The 24342-nt window shown below is 40.8% G+C and overlaps 1 protein-coding gene and 1 pseudogene across 1 annotated transcript; one reads left to right on the top strand and one right to left on the bottom strand.

Annotated features, from left to right (window-relative positions):
• Nucleotides 1-926: 926 nt before the first annotated feature.
• Nucleotides 927-6819, bottom strand: LOC140615244 (aminomethyltransferase, mitochondrial pseudogene; annotated as a pseudogene).
• Nucleotides 6820-12699: 5880 nt separating this feature from the next.
• LOC140615434 (olfactory receptor 2AG2-like) lies at nt 12700-13650 on the top strand. Its single transcript, XM_072795293.1, has one exon. It carries the CDS (start codon nt 12700-12702, stop codon nt 13648-13650), a length of 951 nt encoding a protein of 316 aa, XP_072651394.1.
• The last annotated feature ends 10692 nt before the right edge of the window (nt 13651-24342 follow it).

The raw sequence follows: 24342 nt of genomic DNA, 5'->3' as shown, positions 1-24342 counted from the left end.
TGAGAATGGGGAAAATTAACAAGGCAGGAAACCACAAATGTTGGAGAGGATGTGGAGAAAGGGGAACCCTCCTGCACTGTTGGTGGGAATGTGAACTGGTGCAGCCACTCTGGAAAACTGTGTGGAGGTTCCTCAAAGAGTTGAAAATAAACCTGCCCTACGACCCAGCAATTGCACTTCTGGGGATTTACCCCAAAGATACAGATGCAGGGAAACTCCGGGACACCTGCACCCCGATGTTTCTAGCAGCAATGTCCACAATAGCCAAACTGTGGAAGGAGCCTCGGTGTCCATCAAAAGATGAATGGATAAAGAAGATGTGGTCTATGTATACAATGGTTATTAACCATTAGAAACGACAAATACCCACCATTTGCTTCGATGTGGATGGAACTGGAGGGTATTATGCTGAGTTAAATAAGTCATTCGGAGAAGGACAAAAATTATATGTTCTCATTCATTTGGGGAACATAAAAGTGAAAGCGAATAAAAGGGAAAGGAGAAAAAATGAGTGGCAAGTATCAGAAAGGGAGACAAAACAGGGAAGACTCCTAACTCTGGGAATCGAACTAGGGGTGGTGGAAGGGGAGGTGGGTGGGGGGTGGCGGTGACTGGGTGACAGGCACTGAGGTGGGCACTTGATGGGATGAGCACTGGGTGTTATTCTGTATGTTGGCAAATTGAACACCAATAAAAAATAAATTTATAAAAAAAGAAAGAAATGGGGTCTTGAAATTGAAGAGGCCTAGGATGAGGGTGGGGGGTGAGAATAGGTTTGTGGGCCCCCCCTTACACGGCAACCAGAACTAACCTCCACCCTAGCTACCTACCCCCAGTGTATTCAGCCTCAGCTTCCTCACCAACACTTATAGAATGCCATCCAGGTCCAGGTTCCTGGATGGGAGGACCCCTGCTCCAAGCTACTTTCACTTGAGGGTATAGTAATTTGTGGTCACAAAGGGCATCTTGCTGACCACAGCCATTTGCTGCTTTTGCCATACCTCTATCAGTAGTGGGGTACCTGGCCGACTGTACTCAGAGGGCATATAACCCATGGCCACATTCTTTTTTAGGAAGGGAGAGGGGCAGCCACTGGTCACTGTACCAATCACGGTGCCCTCCATATTCAGGATGGGGCTGTGTACCCACACAGGTGCCCCCTTGCATGTTAACCCCACATGTCTCTGCTGCACCTTGCCCTTCAGCTGGCCAGTGATGACCGAGGCTCCAGGGAAGTCCATGGCAGCTTGGTGGCGCTTGCCCAGTGTCCAACTAAGGCTGCCTTCCACAGGTGTGGTGTGCTCATCGATGTCACTCCCATACAGGCAGAGGCCTGCCTCTAGGCGCAGGCTGTCCCGAGCTGCCAGCCCTGCCAGCTTCACCTCTGGGTTTTCCAGCAGAGCTGCAGCTAGGTGGACTGCCGCTGCTGCTGGCACCGAGATTCCCACACCATTCTCTCCTGTGTGGCCATAGCGGGTCACGCTGCAGCCGGACACACCAAACACCTCCATCACAGCACTGGTTATGAAGGGCAATTTCTTCAGGTCATCTGCCACGCCAGCCTGCAACACCTGGGCCGCAGTGGGGCCTTGCAGGGCTAGCAAGGCATTATCCACTACCTCCAGGCTCACATCATTGCCCATGTTTTGAAGCTCCCTGACTTTGCCCTGAATGAGGGCCAAGTCCTTGTCCCAGCAGCCAGCGTTGGACAACACATACAGGTGCCCCTCAGAGGCGCTGGTCACAATCAAGTCATCTTTGATGCCTCCAGCCTTATTGGTAAACAGCAACAGTGTCCCCTGGTTTGGCCTTAGCTCTGCAATATCTCCAACCACTAGACTCTCCATCAGCTTCACCCGGTCACAACCAAGTATCTTGGTCTGCAACATGTGGGACACGTCAAAGAATGAGCAGTGCTGGAGTGTATGCAGGTGTGAATCAACGTGACTGTCCTGGTACTGTACAGGCAGACTCCAGCCTGCCAACGCCGCCATCTTCCTGCCATGAGCCGGGTGGAAGTCATAAAGAGGTGTCCTTCGGAGCACATCCTGCGGGTGGCTGGGTTCAGGGCCACCAGTGTCCTGACCTCCACCCTTCTCCCTCGCCCACCTCCAAAATCAGCACCATGCTCCAGCACCCTCTACCCCACCTGTGCCCAACTGAGCCTCTTGTTTGTTCTTTAAACATTTGATATAATTCCCCTGGGAAGCCATCTGGCCCTGGACTTTTGTGTCTTGGGAGGTTTTTGATGACTTCTTCAATTTCCTCCCTGGTTATTGGTCTGTTCAGGTTTTCTATTTCTTCCTGTTCCAGTTTTGGTAGTTTGTGGCTTTCCAGGAATGCGTCCATTTCTTATAGATTGCCTGATTTATTGGCGTTTAGCTGTTCATAATATGTTTTTAAAATCGTTTGTATTTCCTTGGTGTTGGTGGTGATCTCTCCTTTCTCATTCATGATTTTATTAATTTGAGTCTTCTCTCTCTTCTTTTTAATAAGGTTAAATAATGGTTTATCTATCTTATTAATTCTTTCAAAGAACCAACTCCTGGTTTTGTTGATCTGTTCCACAGTTCTGGTCTCGATTTCGTTCAGTTCTGCTTGAGTCTTAATTAACTCTCTTCTTCTGCTGGGTGTAGGATCTATTTGCTGTTTTTTCTCCAGTTCCTTTAGGTGCAAGGTTAGCTTGTGTATTTGAGTTTTTTTCCAATTTTTTGAGGGATGCTTGTATTGTGATGTATTTCCCTCTCAGGACTGCTTTTTATGTATCCCAAAGATTTTAAATGGTTGTATCTTCATTCTCATTAGTTTCCATGAATCTTTTTAATTCTTTTCTAATTTCCTGGTTGACCCTTTCATCTTTTAACAGGATGGTCTTTAACCTCCACATGTTTGAATTTCTTCCAAACTTCTTCTTGTGATTTAGTTCTAGTTTCAAAGCATTATGATCTGAAAATATGCAGGGGACAATCCCAATCTTTTGGTATCAGTTAACACCTGATTTGTGACCCAGTATGTGGTCTATTCTGGAGAAAGTTCCATGTGCACTTGAGAAGAATGTGAATTCAGTTGCATTTGGATGTAAAGTTCTGTAAACATCTGTGAAATCCATCTGGTCCATTTAAGCTCTTGTTTCTTTGGAGATGTTGTGCTTAGAAGACCTGTCGATTGTAGAAAGCGCTATATTCAAGTCACGAAGTGTGTTATTTTCTAAGTATGTCTTAACTTTGGTTATTAATTGATTGATATAGTTGGCAGCTCCCACATTCAGGGCATAAATATTCATGATTGTTAGGTCCTCTTGTTGGATAGACCCTTTAAGTATGATAGAGTGTCCCTCTTCATCTTTTACTACAGTCTCTGGGATAAATTTTAATTTATCTGATATGAGGATTACTACCCCTGCTTTCTTTTGAGGACCATTTGAATGGTAAATGGTTCTCCAACCCTTGATTTTCAGGCTGTAGGTGTCCTTAGGTGTAAAATGAGTCTCTTGCAGACAGCAAATAGATGGGTCTTGCTTTTTTATCCAGTCTGAAACCCTGAGCCTTTTGATGGGGTCATTAAGCCCATTCATGTTCAGAGTTACTATTGAAAGATATGAATTTAGTGTCATCATGATATCTATTCAGTCCCCATTTTTGTGGATTGTTTCCTTGGACTTCCTCTTTCTTTTACAGAGTCCTCCTTAATATTTCTTGCAGAGCTGGTTTGGTGGTCACATATTCTTTCAGTTTCTGCCTATCTTGGAAGCTATTTACCTCTCCTTCTATTCTGAATGAGAGCCTTCCTGGATAGAGTATTCTTGGCTGCATGTTCTTCTCATTTAGGACCCTGAATATATCCTGCCAGCCCTTTCTGGCCTGCCAGGTCTCTATGGAGAGGTCTGCTGTCATCCTAATGCATCTCCCCATAAAAGTTAGGAATTTCTTGTCTCTTGCTGCTTTAAGGATCTTCTCATTTTTCAATTTGCAAGTTTCACTATTAAATGTCGAGGTGTTGAGTGGTTTTTATTGATTTTAGCGGGGGGGAATCTCTCTATCTCCTGGACCTGAATGTCTGGTTCCCTTCCCACGTCAGGGAAATTCTCAGCTATTATTAGTTCGAATACACTTTCTGGTTCTCTGTCCCTTTCGGTGCCCTCTGGAACCCCAATTAAACGTAGAGTTTTCCTTCTGAAACTGTCATTTATTTCCCTTAACCTTTCCTCATGGTCTTTTAATTGCTTTTTTCTTTTTTCCTCAGCTTCCTTCCTTGCCATGAACTTGTCTTCTATGTCACTCACTCTTTCTTCTACCTCATTAACTATTGTCTTTAGGACCTCCAGTTTGTATTGCATCTCATTTAATTGATTTTAATTACGGCCTGATTAGATCTAAATTCTGCAGTCATGAAGTTTCTTGAATCTTTTATGCTCTTTTCCAGAACCACCAGTAGCTTTACAATTGTGTTTCTGAATTGGCTTTCTGACATTGAATTGTAATCCAAAATCTGTAAATCTGTGGCAGAGAGTACTGTTTCTGATTCTTTCTTTTGTGGTAAGTTCTTCTTTCTAGTCATTTTGCTCAGTGCAGCGTGCCTAAAAACACGTTGTACTGGAAAAAGGAAGAAAGAAAAGAAAAAGCAAAGAGAAAACAAAAACAAAAACAAAACAAGGATGGGTATCCTCTGGTTCTATATACGGTAAGTCCCTCAACTTCCCCTGGAGCTTTCCAGCGCTGCTTGGTCAAGAACTTGCTCTTCCCCTGTCCTTCCAGCTGGTCCTCTGGGGGAGGGGCCTGCTGTACTGACTCAGGTGTGTTCACCTTGGGGAGCTGCCCCCCCCCACCCCCGCCAGGTGCCTGGCTCAGTGGGAGCTGTTTACCCCATGAGGCCTCTGTTCCCTGGTGCCCCCCGATCCATCCCAGGCACAGGGTTACACCAGGAGGGACAACACCTATGGCAGTGGCCAGCTCTCCGCCCTGAAGTCAGCTCCCCCAGTAAGCACCCACAGTGTCCCAGTCCACACTGGCCTGGATGCTCTGAGGGTGAGGGTGGAGGTGGGGCACTGATCTGCACAACTTGGGGGCACCCAGTGGCAGGAGCGACCTCGCTGTCCTGTGCCCTCCCGGCCCCGCCTGCCCCAGGGGAGCGCAGGATCCTGGGGTGTGTCCCCTGCGCCCTGGGGTCCGGGGCCTGAGCTCCTGGAATCACGCTCCCGGCCCGCGGCTCCCGAAGGCAGCAGCCCCCAGCCCCCTCCCCGGAGCCCCCGCCTGAGCTGCTCCCGAGGCCCCGCCGGGCGCTCCAGCCCTTTACCCGCTGGGCCCGCGGTGTGGGGCGCTTCCTCTGTTAGTGACCCCGGGGACCTGGGGGCTCCTCTGCCCCTCCTGCGGTTCTGCCCGAGTTCCCTGCGAGCGCCTTTCCCTCTGGGAAGAATCTGGTGTGGATTTTTAAAGTTCCTGCTTCTCCGAGGCTGGGCTTTCCTGCCCTGGAGGCTCTCTCCACCCGGCCTTAGCCCGGCTCCTCGCGGGGGCCCCTCCCCCACAGGATTCTTTTTTATTTTATTTTTTTTCCCCATCTTTCTACCTTGTTAGAAGACCAAACTCTTCTCACTGTAGCGTTCCAGCTGCTCTCTCTTCAAATCTCAGGCCAAATTCGAAGGTTTTTCAGGATGATTTGAAAGTTATCTAGGTAAGTTGGTGGGGCCAGGTGACTTGGGGACCCTAATACTCTGCTATCTTGCCCTCTCAAATGAACAGTTTTGGCCAATTTAGTAAACATCAAAGAGATGTAGCAGATATTTTCCTTATATTACTTATTTTATCCTAATGATTTTTTGTAGCCCTTTAGAGGTGAAGATTATGAACAATTTGATAGTAATGTGTGTGTTAACCTTTGTTTTCAGTTTCCTTTTAAAAACCTGACAGGATTTGTTGGCTAGGGAAGTGTTTACACAGTTGGTGTAAATCCATCTTTTTCCTTTGTATTCTTCAGAAGATCATATCCTTATAATTCTCAATCTTAATTCAGAATATATTTACATATATTTCTTTTAGTTTTCCTTAATAATTTCATAAGTGATACTTAAGTTTTTAATTTTTTGCAACTTATTTTGGTACATGAAGTATGGTGAGGCTTTAAGTTAATTGTGCTTCCAAATAGCTGATTTTCCTATTAGCATTCTTAATAATCCTGAAATGTTATTAATTTATTGTTATTATTACTTTTACAATTGTTTGGCTATATACTATCTTCTTACAACAAGAAAGAGTATCTCTAGGCTAGTTCTGTAGTTGGAGTGGTCTATTAAGACTTTCCTCTAAAAAAAAAAAGACATTTCTCTCTCATTTTTCCTCATCAACTTTTTTTTTTTTTTAGTTTTATTATCTATTTAATCTTCCTGGGTAACTTTCGAATCATTAGCTTTATGTCCCCAAAATTCCATCGGTATATTCATTGCAACTGTATTTAACTCAAATCGATTGGAGATTTTGACTTTTTTGCAATATAGTCTTACCATGCCATTACATCACCCTAATACAACCTGTGGCTCTCTGAAAATACCATTTCAAAACACCTTCACTCTCAGCTTAGGACTTTGTATCATACATCCTTAAGAAAAGAGGAGTCTTACAGGAGTTCCTCATCTTTCCACTAACAAATTACCAGCACATCTGCACACAGCTTTTAGTTTTTTAAAAAAGCTTGTTTGAGGACAAACATTCCTGTTGTGCTTTTGATACCTAGCTCTCTTACTACTTGAAGAAATTGGTCTTGGAATTACTTGTTCTCCTCTGGATCATCTCTATCTCTATTGGAACATTTGTTAGAGGTTACAGACATGCACTAAGGTGCATGCCTACCCCCTAGCCCCTGCATTACAGTTGTGATTGTCAACAAAGCAAAGGTTTATGACTCAGCTTTTTGACAAAAAAAGTTGGTACATTTTATAAAATGGTAAATGTGAATTTTAATATCATTACCTATGAGGACCAATGAGCATGAAAGGGCTTAGAGATTAAACACTACATTCCAATGGTATACAATAAATTTTTATAATCCTCATACTTCAAACATTTGAAAACAATTTTGTGAGAATACTTCCAACAGGACTAACTAAACAGGATTTGTCATTAATGTTCTTATTCTCCAGCTCTTTGTGTGTCTTTCCCAAGATGACTTTCTGTCTTGAATTGTGCTTCCTTCTTAACTTGCCTAAATCATCCTGCTCACTTTTCCAAACTCATTTTTCCCTCTTTAAATGCTAAGTAGGAAGACTTGCAATTCAAGGCCTCAGGCGATATGTCATTCATTTTGAATTAAAATTTAAAGAGCATGTATTTTACAGCTTAATAAAATGAAAAAAATAGAATAAAATTGGGAATGCAAAATGGTTCAGTCATGGTGGAAAACAGTTTGCCGGTTTCTTATAAACTTAAGATACGTGTATACAACTGAGCAGGTTCACTCTGAGGTATTTACCACAGTGAACAGTCAATTTATACTCATTCGAAAATCTTTCCATGGATGTTTATAATGTTTTTTATGATTCACGGGTGGAAACATCACAAATGTCCTTCAACTGATGAATGGATAAGAAATTATGATACATCCGTACAACTGGATACTACTCAAATAAATGGGAATGGTAAAAATCAACTGCAATGTAGGAATATGGTTAAATCTCAAGCATATTATGCTAAGTGGAGGTAGCTAGACTCAAAATGTATGATACCATTTTCTTGACACTGTGGAAAAGGCCAGACACTGGTGATAGTCAATGGATCAGACAGTTGGCAGGGTTTAGGTGAGTGCTAAGTGAGAATTTAGGGGTTGATGAAATTTGATACTTGGATTTGATAGTGATTACATAATATACAAATTTGTCAAAACTTGCAGAACCATGTACTAAAAAAGGTCAATTTTACTGCATGCAAATTTTACCTCAATAAAAATGTTTAAAATAGGAAATGATATCTGTGTAAACGAATGAGGCTTTTAATATTCTGCTTCCATAGCTTTCTTTTAGCACACACAGAAAATTCTATTTCCATCAAATTATTATTTTTTTTAAATTTTTTATTGAAGTTCAATTTGCCAACATGTAGCATAACACCCAGTGCTCATCCCGCCAAGTGTCCCGCTCAGTGCCCATCACCCAGTCACCCCAACCCCCCGCCCACCTCCCCTTCCACTACCTCTTGTTCATTTATCAGAGTTAGGTGTCTCTCATGTTTTGTCACCCTCAATGATATTTTCACTCCTCTCCCTTTATTCCCTTTCACCTATTTTTATATTCCCCAAATGAATGAGAACACATAATGTTTGTCCTTTTCTGATTGATTTGTTTCACTCAGCCTAATACCCTCCAGGTCCCTCCACGTCGATGCAAAAGGTGGGTATTTGTCGCATCAAATTATTTTTGTCAAGATTTTAGTTTTACTATTTTAATATATTGGATACTAACCCTTTATCAAATATGTCACTTGCAAATACCTTCTCCCATTCTGTTGGTTGCTTTTTAGTTCTGTTGGTTGTTCACTTTGCTGTGCAGAAGCTTTTATTTTGATGAAGCCCAATAGTTTATTTTTGCTTTTGTTTCCCTTGCCTCATGAGACATATCTAGAAACAAACTGCCCCAGCTGATGTCAAAGTTGTTACTGCCTCTGTTCTTCTCTAGGATTTTTATGGTTCCTGTCTCACATTCAGGTCTATAATCCACTCAGAATTTATTTTTGTGTATGGTGTAAGAAGTGATCCAGTTTCATTCTTTTGCATGTTGTTGTCCAGTTTTCCCAACACCATTTATGGAAGAGACTGTCTTTTTTCCATTGGATATTCTTTTTTGCTTGTTAAAGATTAATTTACCATATAGTTGTGGGTCCATTTCTGTTGTGGTTCTGTTCTGTTGATCTTTGTGTCTATGTGTGTGCTTGTAGCATACTGTTTTGGTCATTACAGCTTTGTAATATAACTTATACTCCAGAAGTGTGATGCCTCCAGCGTCGCTTTTCTTTTTCAAGACTGTTTTGCCTATTTATTGCTTTTTGTGGTTCGATACCAATTTTGAGATTATTTGTTCTAGCTCTGTGAAAAATGTTGCTAGTATTTTGATAGGGATTGCATGAAATATGTAGGTTGCTTTGGGTAGTATAGACATTTTAACAGTATTTGTTCTTCTAATCCATGAGCATGGAATGCCTTTGCATCTTTGTGTGATCTTCATTTGCTTCCAAAAGCATTTTAAAATGCAAAAATATATATTTCAATTAATGAAGTTTACCAATTTATTTAGTAAATCAATTTCTTTCTTTACCATGCACCCTGTGTTATATAATTCCCTAGGCATGATGTTTTTCTTGCTGAAATTACAGATTTTATTGGGTGAATCTTTGGCAATACATTTTTTATTGTTGGTTATTAATTTGTCTTCCCTCTTTTTTGTTAAGGTTTTATTTATACATGAGAGACACACACAGACACACACACACACACAGAGAAAGAGAGAGAGAGAGAGAGAGAGAGAGAGGGAGGCAGAGCCATAGGAAAGGGAGAGGTAGGCTCTCTGCAGGAGTCCGCTGTGGGAGTCGATTCCGGATCCCAGGATCATGCCCTGAGTCAAAGGCAAGCGCTCAACCTCTGAGCCACCCAAGTGTCCCACAAGTAAAGATTTTAATTGACAATGACATTCTGCAGTTTCTTTTATTTTAATAAATTTATTTTTTATTGGCGTTCAATTTGTCAACATACAGAATAACACCCAGTACTCGTCCTGTCAAGTGCCCACCTCAGTGCCTGCCACCCAGTCACCCCATCCCCCGCCCACCTCCCCTTCCACCACCCCTAGTTCGTTTCCCAGAGTTAGGAGACTTTCATGTTGTCTCCCTTTCTGATATTTCCCACTTATTTTTTTTCTCCTTTCCCCTTTATTCACTTTCACTATTTTTTATATCCCCCAAATGAACATTCTGCAGTTTCAATACTGTGTGTATTTATTTTTCTTTTTTCTTTTTTGGCTCAATGATTACAACCTGATTCACTCTCTATTGAAGTATCACTGAGTCAGACAACAGTAACACCAAGTCTCACATGCCATGCACAGGCCGAATAGAAAGCCAAGGTAAATGAAGGGAAGATTCCATAACTATAGGCTCCATAGGGCACATCTTAAGGACTGAAAATAATGTCCAGGTAGGGAGGATCACAAAGGAAGTGGTGGGGGTGGTAGGTGGGGAAAGATCTAGAAGGAGTATCCTACACTGACACAAAACCCACCTTAAGATCTTGGGACTGAGCAATGACCATGAAAAGAAGCCTTGCTTCTTGGTCTATGCAGTCAGCAATTTAGAAATGGGCCATCAGTGCCTCGTTAGGGTAGCATAGAATCCTGGAGTTTCTGGGCTCATTTAGTGAGAGAACAAAGAAGGGATACCAGGCCAGGAAACATGCCCAAGAGGACTCATTAACATCCTGTTTCCAGGACTAGCATTTCCAAGGGAGACCATTTCAGCTGAGCAGTAGGTCCCTGGGAATGTAGAAGTGGAATAAAGTAGAGAGAGTGGGGTCACGGGATAAGGAGCCAAGCTTCCCCAAGGACAGGCACAGCAAGGTCTCCCTTGGGTAGCTCTTCCCAGATCTACTTCCTCCAGATTCCTACTGCTTTCATCTTTGCTCCAGACCCCAGCAAGAGTAAATGACAGTCTGAGCATCTGGACCCAAGCACTGAGTCTGACAACTTCTCCAGAAGAGCTGGATGGGTTCTCACCTGGAGAACTGAGTGATGGAAGCAGTTTCTCCTAATTATCCACAGCTGTGAGAACAGGAAACCCATCTCTGAAGGAAGAGCTCCACGGAAACTGCCCAAGGACTGTATTTGTCCTCTGTCTCTATTACATCTCCAGACAAGACCTCTAGAGGACCAGAAGGACCAGATGCGGCCCTGACGCCTGCCTTGGTCAGACTCCTCAGACTCTTAACTCAACTTGGCAAAATTTAAACCAGTTGGAAACTGCTGGAAAAGCTCACTCTTTCCCCATTTCTACAGGACAATCTTTGACTCTCCACCCCAGGGCAGTTTTCATGGTTGGGCAGCTCGGCTTCTCACTACCTGAGGTAAAAACTTTGTCTCTCTTTCAGGGAAGTATGCATCCTCTAGACATGTTGAGTTGAGAAACGGGGCTCAAAGAAGACTCTAAGAACTTAAGCTACTCTGTCTTCAAAGGTTCTCTGTACTCTGTCCTAATGCCCCGTAGTCTTGGTTTTCTAAACATGAAGAAAAATGAATGAAAATGAAGAAAGAGTCTATGCTACATCCCAGGTCTGAGTGTCTGCTTCCTGGTGGGAGTATCAGTACCTGTCCTTAGAGCCCAGGCTTTGCCAGCCTCTGATAGGGGACTTTTGCACCTCTCTGGTAATAAATGCCTCCAAATCAAGGGCCATCTAAAAATCAATGATCTGCCTGTCATATGCTCTAAAACTTTTCCACCATTAAAGTCCTGTGAACCTGGAAGAGACCACTAAAAGAACCAGTGAGGTGACTAAAAATAGAAGCCACAATATGGGGGAAAGACTTAGAGAAAGATATGTTTCCCTTACAGTTTCTTTGGCGCACAGTCAGAATTGGACTATTGGGCTAGTTCCCATGATGCATGACCTTGATAGTTGTTAATCCCAGGTCCCTGTATCTTCTGCCTTTTCTCTGGGGGGTGGGTGCCATACCCTAACGGCTGCATTCCAGAAGAAGAGATCCTTATCCCTGTGGCACTTCAGTCCAGTGTAGATATTCTGTCCCAGCAGGAGGAAGAGCAGGGATCTGGGTCAGGTGCAAGAGAAGGAGGGTAGACTTATTGAGCCTGATTACAACATGTAGCACATGCTCTTTTGATGCCAAAATCTTCCAATCATTTCTCCCAAAGACAAACATTCTGGTCTTTCTGGGCAGGGCCTCCTCTTCAGAGTTTTGAATCCTCCCAGGCTTGCATGTTTTCATAACCTATAATAAAACACCTACGTTGTCACTGAGCCTAAAGTTTTAGCTCATAAAAGCAACACCACATCAAATACACCAAACCCTTGTCTCAGTCTAGAATCTCTTCTGCACATGGAGAGTGTGGAGGTTATTGGTCCAGAGGGATGACTGAGGTGGACATAGTTTAGCTCTTCCTGTGAGGCTTACATCTACAGCCTTGAGTGCTACAAACAAATGTGGACATAAGGTATATGGACCATGAAGTGGAAGTGCTTTGTTGAAGTCACACTTCTGTACCTGCTTTAAGATTTTCTATTCAGAACAGGTCTCTTAGGACACTGGGGATTTAAATCATGAGACAAATATTATACTTAAAACATAGGTAAAAAAATAACTAAGGGCGTGGGTTCCAGGACATTGCTTTCTATTGAGAGAGAGATGATTTAATCATTCTGAAAAGATGCATATTGAGACTTGATGTCCTGCATGATATTTTCATGTAGTGACCTCTTAATATTTAGCTATTGCTGTGATGATTGCTCTCCATTCGGATGGTTCTTTCCTCAAGATACAATTAAAAGTGTCAGAACCTGAGAGATCAAGAGGTCAAATCCATGTCCAGTGGGAAAGACATCACCTCATTGGATTCACATTGGCCATCATCAGGAGCCTGTGATGTTACAAACGAGGGGCCACCTTAGCCAACATTCACTGAGAATGTGTTTGCTTCTAGGCAACTGAAGAAACAACACAGAATGGAGTACTGGAACTCCACCTTGGGCAGTGGCTTTATATTGATGGGGATTCTGAATGACAGTGGGTCTCCTGAACTGCTCTGTGCCACAATCACTGTCCTATACATGTTGGCTCTGACCAGCAACGGCCTGCTGCTCTTGGTCATCACAGTGGATTCCCGGCTCCATGTGCCCATGTACTTCCTGCTCGGCCAGCTCTCACTCATGGACCTCCTCTTCCCATCTGTTTTCACTCCCAAGACCCTCATGGATTTTCTGCAGAGTGAAAACATGATATCCTTTGGAGGCTGTGCCCTTCAGATGTTTCTGGTATTGACACTGGGTGGTGCAGAGGACTTGCTGCTGGCCTTCATGGCCTATGACAGATATGTGGCCATATGTCATCCTCTGAACTACATGGTTTTCATGAGGCCAAGGGTCTGCTGGCTCATGGTGGCCACAGCCTGGATCCTGGCATTTCTGAGTGCTCTAGGCCATACCTTGTATACCATGCACTACCCTTTCTGTAAAGTTCGGAAGATCAGGCACCTGCTCTGTGAGATCCCTCCTTTGCTGAAGTTGGCCTGTGCAGATACCTCCCGATATGAACTCTTGGTGTATGTGACGGGAGTGACTTTCCTTTTGATGCCTCTTTCTGCCATTGTTGCCTCCTATGCACTAATTCTGTGTACTGTGCTTCACATGCCCTCTAATGAAGGGAAGCAGAAAGCCCTAGTCACCTGCTCCTCCCACCTGACAGTGGTTGTGATGTACTATGGAGCTGCCACATTCATGTATGTCCTGCCCAGTTCCCTCCACAACCCCAGGCAGGACAACATCATCTCTCTTTTCTACACGGTTGTCACTCCAGCACTGAACCCCCTTATCTATAGCCTGAGGAATCAGGAGGTCATGGGGGCCTTGAGAAGGGTCCTGGGAAAATATATGTTGCCAACACACTGTACCTTCTAAAGAGGATTCATGGCTTGTCTCTCACCATTTCTTTTCCCAATCAAAAGTTGTACACAACTGGTCTTTATGTGGTACTCTGTTCAAGTAGATAGAAACACTTAAAAAATTTCTATTTCAATATAGTTGTGAGCATTGACACCTTAAGCTGTACTCACACGGGACACACCTTGTAAAAGGAACTAGATGTTCATATTGTAAAAGATACTAGAAGAAGTAAAGCATGAACTGAGTATCATAGACTCACTTCATGGTAGGGCATCATCCTGACATGATTAGCAAGTAAGTCGACATGGTTAGGGGACCAAGTTTCAGTTTCAATATCATGCAGCAGTGAGAAACAACATTAGTTTAGGGTGACCAAGTTCAGTAACCTCTAAATAACAGAGGAGGACTGCTCTCTTAGGTGATTAAAGTTAGAAATAAATATCCTCATAAGATAAAGTGGCCTTTTTTATTAGGTTTTTCAAGCAATTATTTAGAAATAGTAATAGTTTTATAAGTGCATTTGTACTCAAGACTAAGAAGTAGTCGATATTGAATAGATAAAGATAATACCTATGTTGAGATAGTGAATAAGGAAAATGGTGCATCATTATACTATTTAAAAATAAACAAGAGATGAATAATATAGAATATGAAGGTATCAGATTTGATACAACATACACATACAGTTACAGAGACATCTGTTGCATTTATGCTTGAATTAAAAAATGTGAAAGATCTAAATGTGAGACAAGATTCCATCAAAATCCTAGAGAAGAACACAGGCAACACCATTTTTGAACTCGGCCATAGTAACTTCTTGCAAGATACATCCATGAAGGCAAAAGAAACAAAAGCAAAAATGAACTATTGGGACTTCATCAAGATAAGAAGCTTTTGCACAGCAAAGGATACAGTCAACAAAACTAAAAGACAACCTACAGAATGGGAGAAGATATTTGCAAATGACGTATCAGATAAAGGGCTAGTTTCCAAGATCTATAAAGAACTTATTAAACTCAACACCAAAGAAACAAACAATCCAATCATGAAATGGGCAAAAGAAATGAACAGAAATCTCACAGAGGAAGACATAGACCTGGCCAACATGCACATGAGAAAATGCTCTGCATCACTTGCCATCAGGGAAATACAAATCAAAACCACAATGAGATACACCTCACACCAGTGAGAATGGGGCAAATTAATAAGGCAGGAATCAACAAATGTTGGAGAGGATGCGGAGAAAAGGGAACCCTCTTACACTGTTGGTGGGAATGTGAACTGGTGCAGCCACTCTGGAAAACTGTGTGGAGGTTCCTTAAACAGTTAAAAATAGAGCTTCCCTACGACCCAGCAATTGCACTGCTGGGGATTTACCCCAAAGATACAAATGCAATGAAACGCCGGGACACCTGCACCCCGATGTTTATAGCAGCAATGGCCACGATAGCCAAACTGTGGAAGGAGCCTCGGTGTCCATCGAAAGATGAATGGATAAAGTAGATGTGGTTTATGTATACAATGGAATATTACTCAGCTATTAGAAATGACAAATACCCACCATTTGCTTCAACGTGGATGGAACTGGAGGGTATTATGCTGAGTGAAGTAAGTCAGTCGGAGAAGGACAAAAATTATATGTTCTCATTCATTTAGGGAATATAAATAATATTGAAAGGGAATATAAGGGAAGGGAGAAGAAATGTGTGGGAAATATCAGAAAGGGAGACAGAACGTAAAGACTGCTAACTCTGGGAAACGAACTAGGGGTGGTAGAAGGGGAGAAGGGCGGGGGGTGGGAGTGAATGGGTGACGGGCACTGGGGGTTATTCTGTATGTTAGTAAATTGAACACCAATAAAAAATAAATTAAAAAAATGTGATCTGACATGTGTAGAGACATTTTTGAAACATCAAAACAGTTGCAAGAAGCTCATATTTTTAAAGTGAGCATATGTGTGTCTGTGTCCATAGGAAAGGTGGGATTAATATATAATTGACTTTCTAGTTAACTTAAGCATGCTTTATTTTTTCATTTGATATAGATGTGGAAAGATTAGTAACATAAGTTGGGAACTGAAATCTGTTCAGTTAGGAAGTTCTAAAATCCCCTGGTTCAAATAGTTGGATTTTTTTTTTTTTTTTGAGGATAGTGCTCTGTGAAAACTCAGAAGTGTTTTTTTCTTTATAATAGTAATCCTAAATTGCTAAATCTACAAAGCTAATCATAGGAGCTAAAGCTAATTTTTAATACTAAACCAAGTTCATAATAAAAAAGGAACATTCAAAAACTTAGAATTAAGGTGAAATTAAAGTTGTCCTTTCAGTTTTTTATCCATTTGTCCTTTCTGTTCTTTGTTATCCATACGTGTATTTTACTTGTTATGTACATGATGATTAAAGTCCTGTTTTCCTTTTATCTGTAACATAAAATTTAGTGAAACTTATTTCTTGCTAAGAGGGGACATTGTAGTGTAGGGGTAGGGACTGAGTGGCAGAGAGGGAATAGGCTATATTATGTGAGTGTGACTCTCCATTCTCCCTTTATTATCTGTGTATCTTGGGATATTAAATTAAATCTGTGCCTCAGTTTGCTTATCTTAAAAGTGGTGATAATAAGAGGACTCAGGATGATCTCATGATGTTTTTAGGATGAGTGAATAAGATAATCAATATCAGGCACTGAGACCAGATCCTCAAAAATAGTGCTTAAAACAATGAATAGTAAGTAGTCTTGAAAAAAAATTAATTTTAAATGACCACATAATATTTCATTATATAAAAAAATCTTCTGTAAAACAGACAATTGCTTACATTGAGTTTTAGTCCCCCAAATTTTCTTATGTGAGGGTCTGATTTTAGGTCAAATTTCTAGGAGTGAAATTACTGAGAAATGGCAAAGATACTATTTAAAATTACTGTTGCAGTTATATGGTTTCATTCATATGGGGAATATACAAAATAGTGAAAGGGATTATGGGGGAAAGGAGGGAAAATGAGTGGGAAAAATCAGAGAGGATGACAGAACATGAGAGACTCCTAACTCTGGGAAATGAAAAAGGGGTAATGGAAAGGGAGGTGGGCGGGGGTTGGGGTGACTGGGTGACAGGCACTGAGTGGGGGGCACTTGGCGGGATGAGCACTGGGTGATATGTTATATGTTGGATAAATCGATCTCCAATAAAAATATATTGTACTGCTAGGTATTTATTCAGAGAAACAAAGAGATTTGAAGGGGCACGTACACCCCAATATTTATAGCATCAAGAACCAGTATGGCCTAAATATGGAAAAAAACCAGATATCCATCAATAGATGAATGGAAAAAGAAGAAGTTATATACCCACACACAGTGGTGTATTACTTGGCCATTAAAAACAATGAAATCCAAAAAATAAAAATAAAAAAAAAAGAATGAAATCTTGCCATTTGCAACTATGTGGGCGGAACTAGAGGGTATTATGCTAAGCAAAATAAGTCAATCAGAGAAAGACAATTATAGGATTTCTCTCATATGTGGAATTTAATGAACAGATGAACTTAGGGGAAGGGAGGAAAAAATAAAAACAGAGAGAGAGGCAAATCATAAGACTTTTTTAACTATGGCAAACAAACAGGGTTGCTAGAGAGGAGGTGGGTGGGTGGATGGGATAACTGGTGATAAACATTAAGGAAGGAATTTGTTGGAATGAGAGGGTGTTAATATGCAACTGATGAATCCCTAAATTCTACACTGAAACTAATAATACACTGTATGTTAACTAACTTGAATCTAAATAAATTTTTAAGCCATATGGTTATAAAATGCTTATAAAAGAATAATTCAGTAACATTAAAAATATATATACAAAACCCCCAACTAACCAAACAAAAATAAATAAAAAAGAAGTAAAATTAGAAAGGAAAAATATTACTGTTGCAAAGAGTCAAACTGCTTTTCAGGAAGTTAGAAACACTTTGAATTCTGTCTGGTATTAAGCAGAAGTACCTGCCTCACTATAGTCTTCCTAGTGCTGTCTTATCAAATGAACTGTTTTTGCCAATCTAGTAAACATCAAAGAGATGTAGCAGATGTTTTCCTTTATATTACTTATTTTATCCTAATGATTTTTTGTAGCTCTTTAGAGGTGAAGATTTTTTTATAATAAATTTATTTTTTTGGATCCCAGGGCGGCGCAGCGGTTTGGCTCCTGCCTTTGGCCCAGGGCGCGATCCTGGAGACCCGGGATCGAATCCCACATCGGGGTCCCGGTGCATGGAGTCTGCTTCTCCCTCTGCCTGTGTCTCTGCCTCTCTCTCTGTCTCTCTCTCTGTGTGACTATCATAAATAAATAAAAATTAAAAAAAATAAATTTATTTTTTATTGGTGTTCAATTTGCCAACATACAGAATAACACCCAGTGCTCATCCCGTCAAGTGCCACCCTCAGTGCCCATCACCCAGTCACCCCCACCCCCCGCCCTCCTCCCCTTGCACCACTCCCAGTTCATTTCCCAGAGTTAGGAGTCTTTATGTTCTGTCTCCCTTTCTGATATTTCCCACACATTTAACCCCCTTCCCTTATGTTCCCTTACACTATTATTTATATTCCCCAAATGAATGAGAACATATAATCTTTGTCCTTCTCCATTGACTCATGTCACTAAGCATAATACCCTCCAGTTCCATCCACGTTGAGACAAATGGAGGGTATTTGTCATTTCTAATGGCTGAGGAATAACCATTGTATACATAGACCACATCTTCTATATCCATTCATCTTTTGATAGACACCGAGGCTCCTTCCACAGTTTGGCTATTGTGGACATTGCTGCTATAAACATTGGGGTGCAGGTGTCCCAGCGTTTCATTGCATATGAATCTTTGGGGTAAATCCCCAACAGTGCAATTGCTGGGTCGTAGGGAAGGTCTATTTTTAACTCTTTGAAGAACCTCCACACAGTATTCCAGAGTGGCTGCACCAGTTCACATTCCCACCAACAGTGTAAGAGGGTTCCCTTTTCTCCACATTCTCTCCAACATTTGTGGTTTCCTGCCTTGTTAATTTTCCCCATTCTCACTGGCGTGAGGTGGTATCTCATTGTGGTTTTCATTTGTATTTCCCCGATGGCAAGTGATGCAGAGCATTTTCTCATGTGCATGTTGGCCATGTCTATGTCTTCCTCTGTGAGATTTCTCTTCATGTCTTTTGCCCATTTCATGATTGGATTGTTTCTTTCTTTGGCTTTGAGTTTAATAAGATCTTTATAGATCTTGGAAACTAGCCCTTTATCTGATACGTCATTTGCAAATATCTTCTCCCATTCTGTAGGTTGTCTTTTAGTTTTGTTGACTGTATCCTTTGCTGTGCAAAAGCTTCTTATCTTGATGAAGTCCCAATAGTTCATTTTTGCTTTTGTTTCTTTTGCCTTCATGGATGTATCTTGCAAGAAGTTACTATGGCAGAGTTCAAAAATGGTGTTGCCTGTGTTCTCCTCTAGGATTTTGATGGAATCATGTCTCACATTTAGATCTTTCATCCATTTTGAGTTTAAGTATGGTGAAAGAGTGGTCTAGTTTCAATCTTCTGCATGTGGATGTCCAATTTTCCCAGCACCATTTATTGAAGAGACTGTCTTTCTTCCAATGGATAGTCTTTCCTCCTTTATCGAATATTAGTTGACCATAAAGTTCAGGTCCACTTCTGGGTTCTCTATTCTGTTCCAGTGATCTATGTGTCTGTTTTTGTGCCAGTACCACACTGTCTTGATGACCACAGCTTTGTAGTACAACCTGAAATCTGGCATTGTGATGCCCCCAGCTATGGTTTTCTTTTTTAAAATTCCCCTGGCTATTCGGGGTCTTTTCTTATTCCACACAAATCTTAAAATAATTTGTTCTAACTCTCTGAAGAATGTCCATGGTGTTTTGATAGAGATTGCATTAAACGTGTAAATTGCCCTGGGTAACATTGACATTTTCACAATATTAATTCTGCCAATCCATGAGCATGGAATAGTTTTCCATCTCTTTTTATCTTCCTCAATATCTTTCAGAAGTGTTCTGTAGTTTCTAGGATATAGATCCCTTACTTTGTTGGTTAGGTTTATTCCTAGGTATCTTATGCTTTTGGGTGCAATTGTAAATGGGATTGACTCCTTAATTTCTCTTTCTTCAGTCTCATTGTTAGTGTACAGAAATACCACTGACTTCTGGGCATTAATTTTGTATCCTGCCACACTGCCGAATCGCTATATGAGTTCTAGCAATCTTGGGGTGGAGGCTTTTGGGTTTTCTATGTAGAGTATCATGTCATTGGTGAAGAGGGAGAGTTTGACTTCTTTGCCAATTCGAATGCCTTTAATGTCTTTTTGTTGTCTGATTGCTGAGGCTAGGACTTCCAGTAGTATGTCGAATAGCAGTGGTGAGAATGGACATCCCTGTCTTGTTCCTATCTTAGGGGATAGGCTCCCAGTGCTTCCGCATTGAGAATGATATTTGCTGTGGGCTTTTTGTAGATGGCTTTTAAGATGTTGAGGAATGTTCCTTCTATTCCTACACTCTGAAGTGTTTTGATCAGGAATGGATGCTGTATTTTGTCAAATGCTTTCTCTGCATCTAATGAGAGGATCATATGGTTCTTGGTTTTTCTCTTGCTGATATGAAGAATCACATTGATTGTTTTACGAGTGTTGAACCAGCCTTGCATCCCAGGGATAAATCCTACTTGGTCATGTTGTGCTAACCTTTAGTATATTGTTGTATCCTATTGGCTAGTATCGTGTTGAGAATTTTTGTATCCATATTTATCAGGGATATTGGTCTATAATTCTGCTTTTTGGTGGGGTCTTTGTCTGGTTTTGGAATTAGGGTGATGCTGGCCTCATAGAACGAGTTTGTAAGTACTCCATCTCTTTCTATCTTTCCAAACAGCTTTAGTAGAATAGGTATGGTTTCTTCTTTAAACGTTTGATAGCATTCCCCAGGGAAGCCATCTAGGCCTGGACTTTTGTGTCTTGGGAGGTTTTTGATGACTGCTTCAATTTCTTCCCTGGTTATTGGCCTGTTCAGGTTTTCTATTTCTTCCTGTTCCAGTTTTGGTAGTTTGTGGTTTTCCAGAAATGCGTCCATTTCTTCTAGATTGCCTAACTTATTGGCGTATAGCTGTTCACAATATGTTTTTAAAATCGTTTGTATTTCCTTGGTGTCGGTAGTGATCTCTCCTTTCGCATTCACGGTTTTATTAATTTGAGTCTCCTCTCTCTTCTTTTTAATCAGGCTGGCTAATGGTTTATCTATCTTATTAATTCTTTCAAAGAACCAACTCCTGGTTTTGTTCATCTGTTTTACTGTTCTTCTGGTCTCTATTTCATTGAGTTCTGCTCGAATCTTTATTAATTCTCTTATTCTGCTGGGTGTAGGATCTATTTGCTTTTTTTTCTCTAGCTTCTTTAGGTGCAAGGTTAGCTTTTGTATTTGAGTTCTTTCCAGTTTTTGGATGATGCTTGTATTGCATGTATTTCCCCCTCAGGACTGTTTTTGCTGTATCCCAAAGATTTTGAATGATTGTATCTTCATTCTCATTAGTTTCTATGAATCTTTTTAATTCTACTCTAATTTCCTGGTTGACCCTTTCATCTTTTAGCAGGATGGTCCTTAACCTCCACGTGTTTGAAATCCTTCCAAGCTTCTTTTTGTGATTTAGTTCTAATTTAAAAGCATTATCATCTGAAAATATGCAGGGGACGATCCCAGTCTTTTGGTACCATTTAAGACATGATTTGTGACCCAGTATGTGGTCTATTCTGGAGAAAGTTCCACGTGCACTTGAGAAGAATGTGTATTCAGTTGCGTTTGGATGTAATGTTCTGTAAATATCTGTGAAATCCATCTGGTCCAGTGTATCATTTAAAGCTTTTGTTTCTTTGGAGATGTTGCGCTTAGAAGACCTGTCGATTGTAAAGCGCTACATTGAAGTCATCAAGTATAAGTTTATTATTATCTAAGTATGTCTTAACTTTGGTTATTAATTGATTGATATACTTGGCAGCTCCCACATTCGGGGCATAAATATTCATGATTGTTAAGTCCTCTTGTTGGATAGATCCTTTAAGTATGATATAGTGTCCCTCTTCAACTCTCACTGCAGTCTTCGGGATAAACTTTAGTTTATCTGATATAAGGATGGCTACCTCTGCTTTCTTTTGAGGACAATTTGAATGATAAATGGTTCTCCAATCTTTTATTTTCAGGCTGTAGGTGTCCTTCTGTCTAAAATGAGTCGATAAACCATTAGCCAGCCTGATTAAAAAGGAGAGAAGACTCAAATTGATAAAATCATGAATGAGAAAGGAGAGATCACTACCAACACCAAGGAAATACAAACGATTTTAAAAACATATTATGAACAGCTATACGCCAATAAATTAGGCAATCTAGAAGAAATGGACGCATTCGTGGAAAGCCACAAACTACCAAAACTGGAACAGGAAGAAATAGAAAACCTGAACAGGACAATAACCTGGGAGGAAATTGAAGCAGTCATAAAAAACCTCCCAAGACACAAAAGTCCAGGCCCAGATGGCTTCCCAGGGGAATTCTATCAAATGTTTAAAGAGGAAACCATACCTATTCTACTAAAGCCGTTTGGAAAGATAGAAAGAGATGGAGTACTTCCAAACTCATTCTATGAGGCCAGCATCACCTTAATTCCAAAACCAGACAAAAACCCCACCAAAAAAGGAGAATTACAGACCAATATCCCTGACGAACATGGATTCAAACATTCTCAACAAGATACTAGACAATAGGATCCAACAGTACATTAAGAAAATTATTCACCATGACCAAGTAGGATTTATCCCCGGGACACAAGGCTGGTTCAACACTCGTAAAACAATTATGTGATTCATCATATCAGCAAGAGAAAAACCAAGAACCATATGATCCTCTCATTAGATGCAGAGAAAGCATTTGACAAAATACAGCATCGATTCCTGATCAAAACGCTTCAGAGTGTAGGGATAGAAGGAACATTCCTCAACATATTAAAGGCCATCTACGAAAAGCCCATAGCAAATATCATCTCAATGGGGAAGCACTGGGAGCCTTTCCCCTAAGATCAAGACAGGGATGTCCACTCTCACCACTGCTATTCAACATAGTACTGGAAGTCCTAGCCTCAGCAATCAGACAACAAAAAGACATTAAAGACATTCGAATTGGCAAAGAAGAAGTCAAACTCTCCCTCTTTGCCGATGACATGATACTGTACAACGAAAACCCAAAAGCCTCCACCCCAAGATTGCTAGACTTATACAGCAATTTGGGAGCATGGCAGGATACAAAATCAATGCCCAGAAATCAGTGGCATTTCTATACATTAACAATGAGACTGAAGAAAGAGAAATTAAGGAGTCAATTCCTTTTACAATTGCACCCAAAAGCATAAGATACCTAGGAATAAACCTAACCAAAGAGGTAAAGGATCTATATCCTAAAAAATATAGAACACTTATGAAAGAAATTGAGGAAGACTAAAAGAGATGGAAAAATATTCCATGCTCATGGATTGGCAGAATTAATATTGTGAAAATGTCAATGTTACCCAGAGCAGTTTACACGTTTAATGCAATCTATCAAAACACCATGGACTTTCTTCAGAGAGTTAGAACAAATTATTTTAAGATTGCATGGAATCAGAAAAGACCCCAAATAGCCAGGGGAATTTTATTTTATTTTATTTTATTTTATTTTATTTTATTTTATTTATTATTATTTTTATTTTTTTAGCCAGGGGAATTTTAAAAAAGAAAACCATAGCTGGGAGCATCACAATGCCAGATTTCAGGTTGTACTACAAAGCTGTGGTCATCAAGACAGTGTGGTACTGGCACAAAAACAGACACATAGATCAATGGAACAGAATAGAGAACCCAGAAGTGGACCCTGAACTTTATGGTCAACTAATATTCGATAAAGGAGGAAAGACTATCCATTGGAAGAAAGACACTCTCTTCAATAAATGGTGCTGGGAAAATTGCACATCCACATGCAGAAGAATGAAACTAGACCACTCTCTTTCACCATACACCAAGATAAACTCAAAATGGATGAAAGATCTAAATGTGAGACAAGATTCCATCAGAATCCTAGAGGAGAACACAGGCAACACTGTTTTGGAACTTGGCCACGGTAATTTCTTGAAGATACATCCATGAAGGCAAAAGAAACAAAAGCAAAAATGAACTATTGGGGCTTCATCAAGATAAGAAGCTTTTGCACAGCAAAGGATACAGTCAACAAAACTAAAAGACAACCTACAGAATCGGAGAAGATATTTGCAAATGACATATCAGATAAAGGGCTAGTTTCCAAGATCTATAAAGAACTTATTAAACTCAAAGCCAAAGAAAGAAACAATCCAATCATGAAATGGGCAAAAGACATGAAGAGAAATCTCACAGAGGAAGACATAGACATGGCCAACATGCACATGAGAAAATGCTCTCCATCACTGGCCATCAGGGAAATACAAATGAAAACCACAATGAGATACCACCTCACACCATTGAGAATGGGGAAAATTAACAAGACAGGAAACCACAAATGTTGGAGAGGATGCGGAGAAAAGGGAACCCTCTTACACTGTTGGTGGGAATGTGAACTGGTGCAGCCACTCTGGAAAACTGTGTGGAGGTTCCTCAAAGAGTTAAAAATAGACCTGCCC

This window comes from Canis lupus, chromosome 23 (assembly GCF_048164855.1).
Source record: "Canis lupus baileyi chromosome 23, mCanLup2.hap1, whole genome shotgun sequence".
In the NCBI taxonomy this organism is placed as follows: Eukaryota; Metazoa; Chordata; class Mammalia; order Carnivora; family Canidae; genus Canis; species Canis lupus.
Note: the sequence above shows the minus strand (reverse complement) of the source record. Positions and strands in the feature narration are given on the sequence as shown.

Bases quoted from the DNA above. Each gene is read 5' to 3' on its own strand.
- LOC140615434 (XM_072795293.1), top strand. From the start codon at position 12,700: ATGGAGTACTGGAACTCCACCTTGGGCAGTGGCTTTATATTGATGGGG.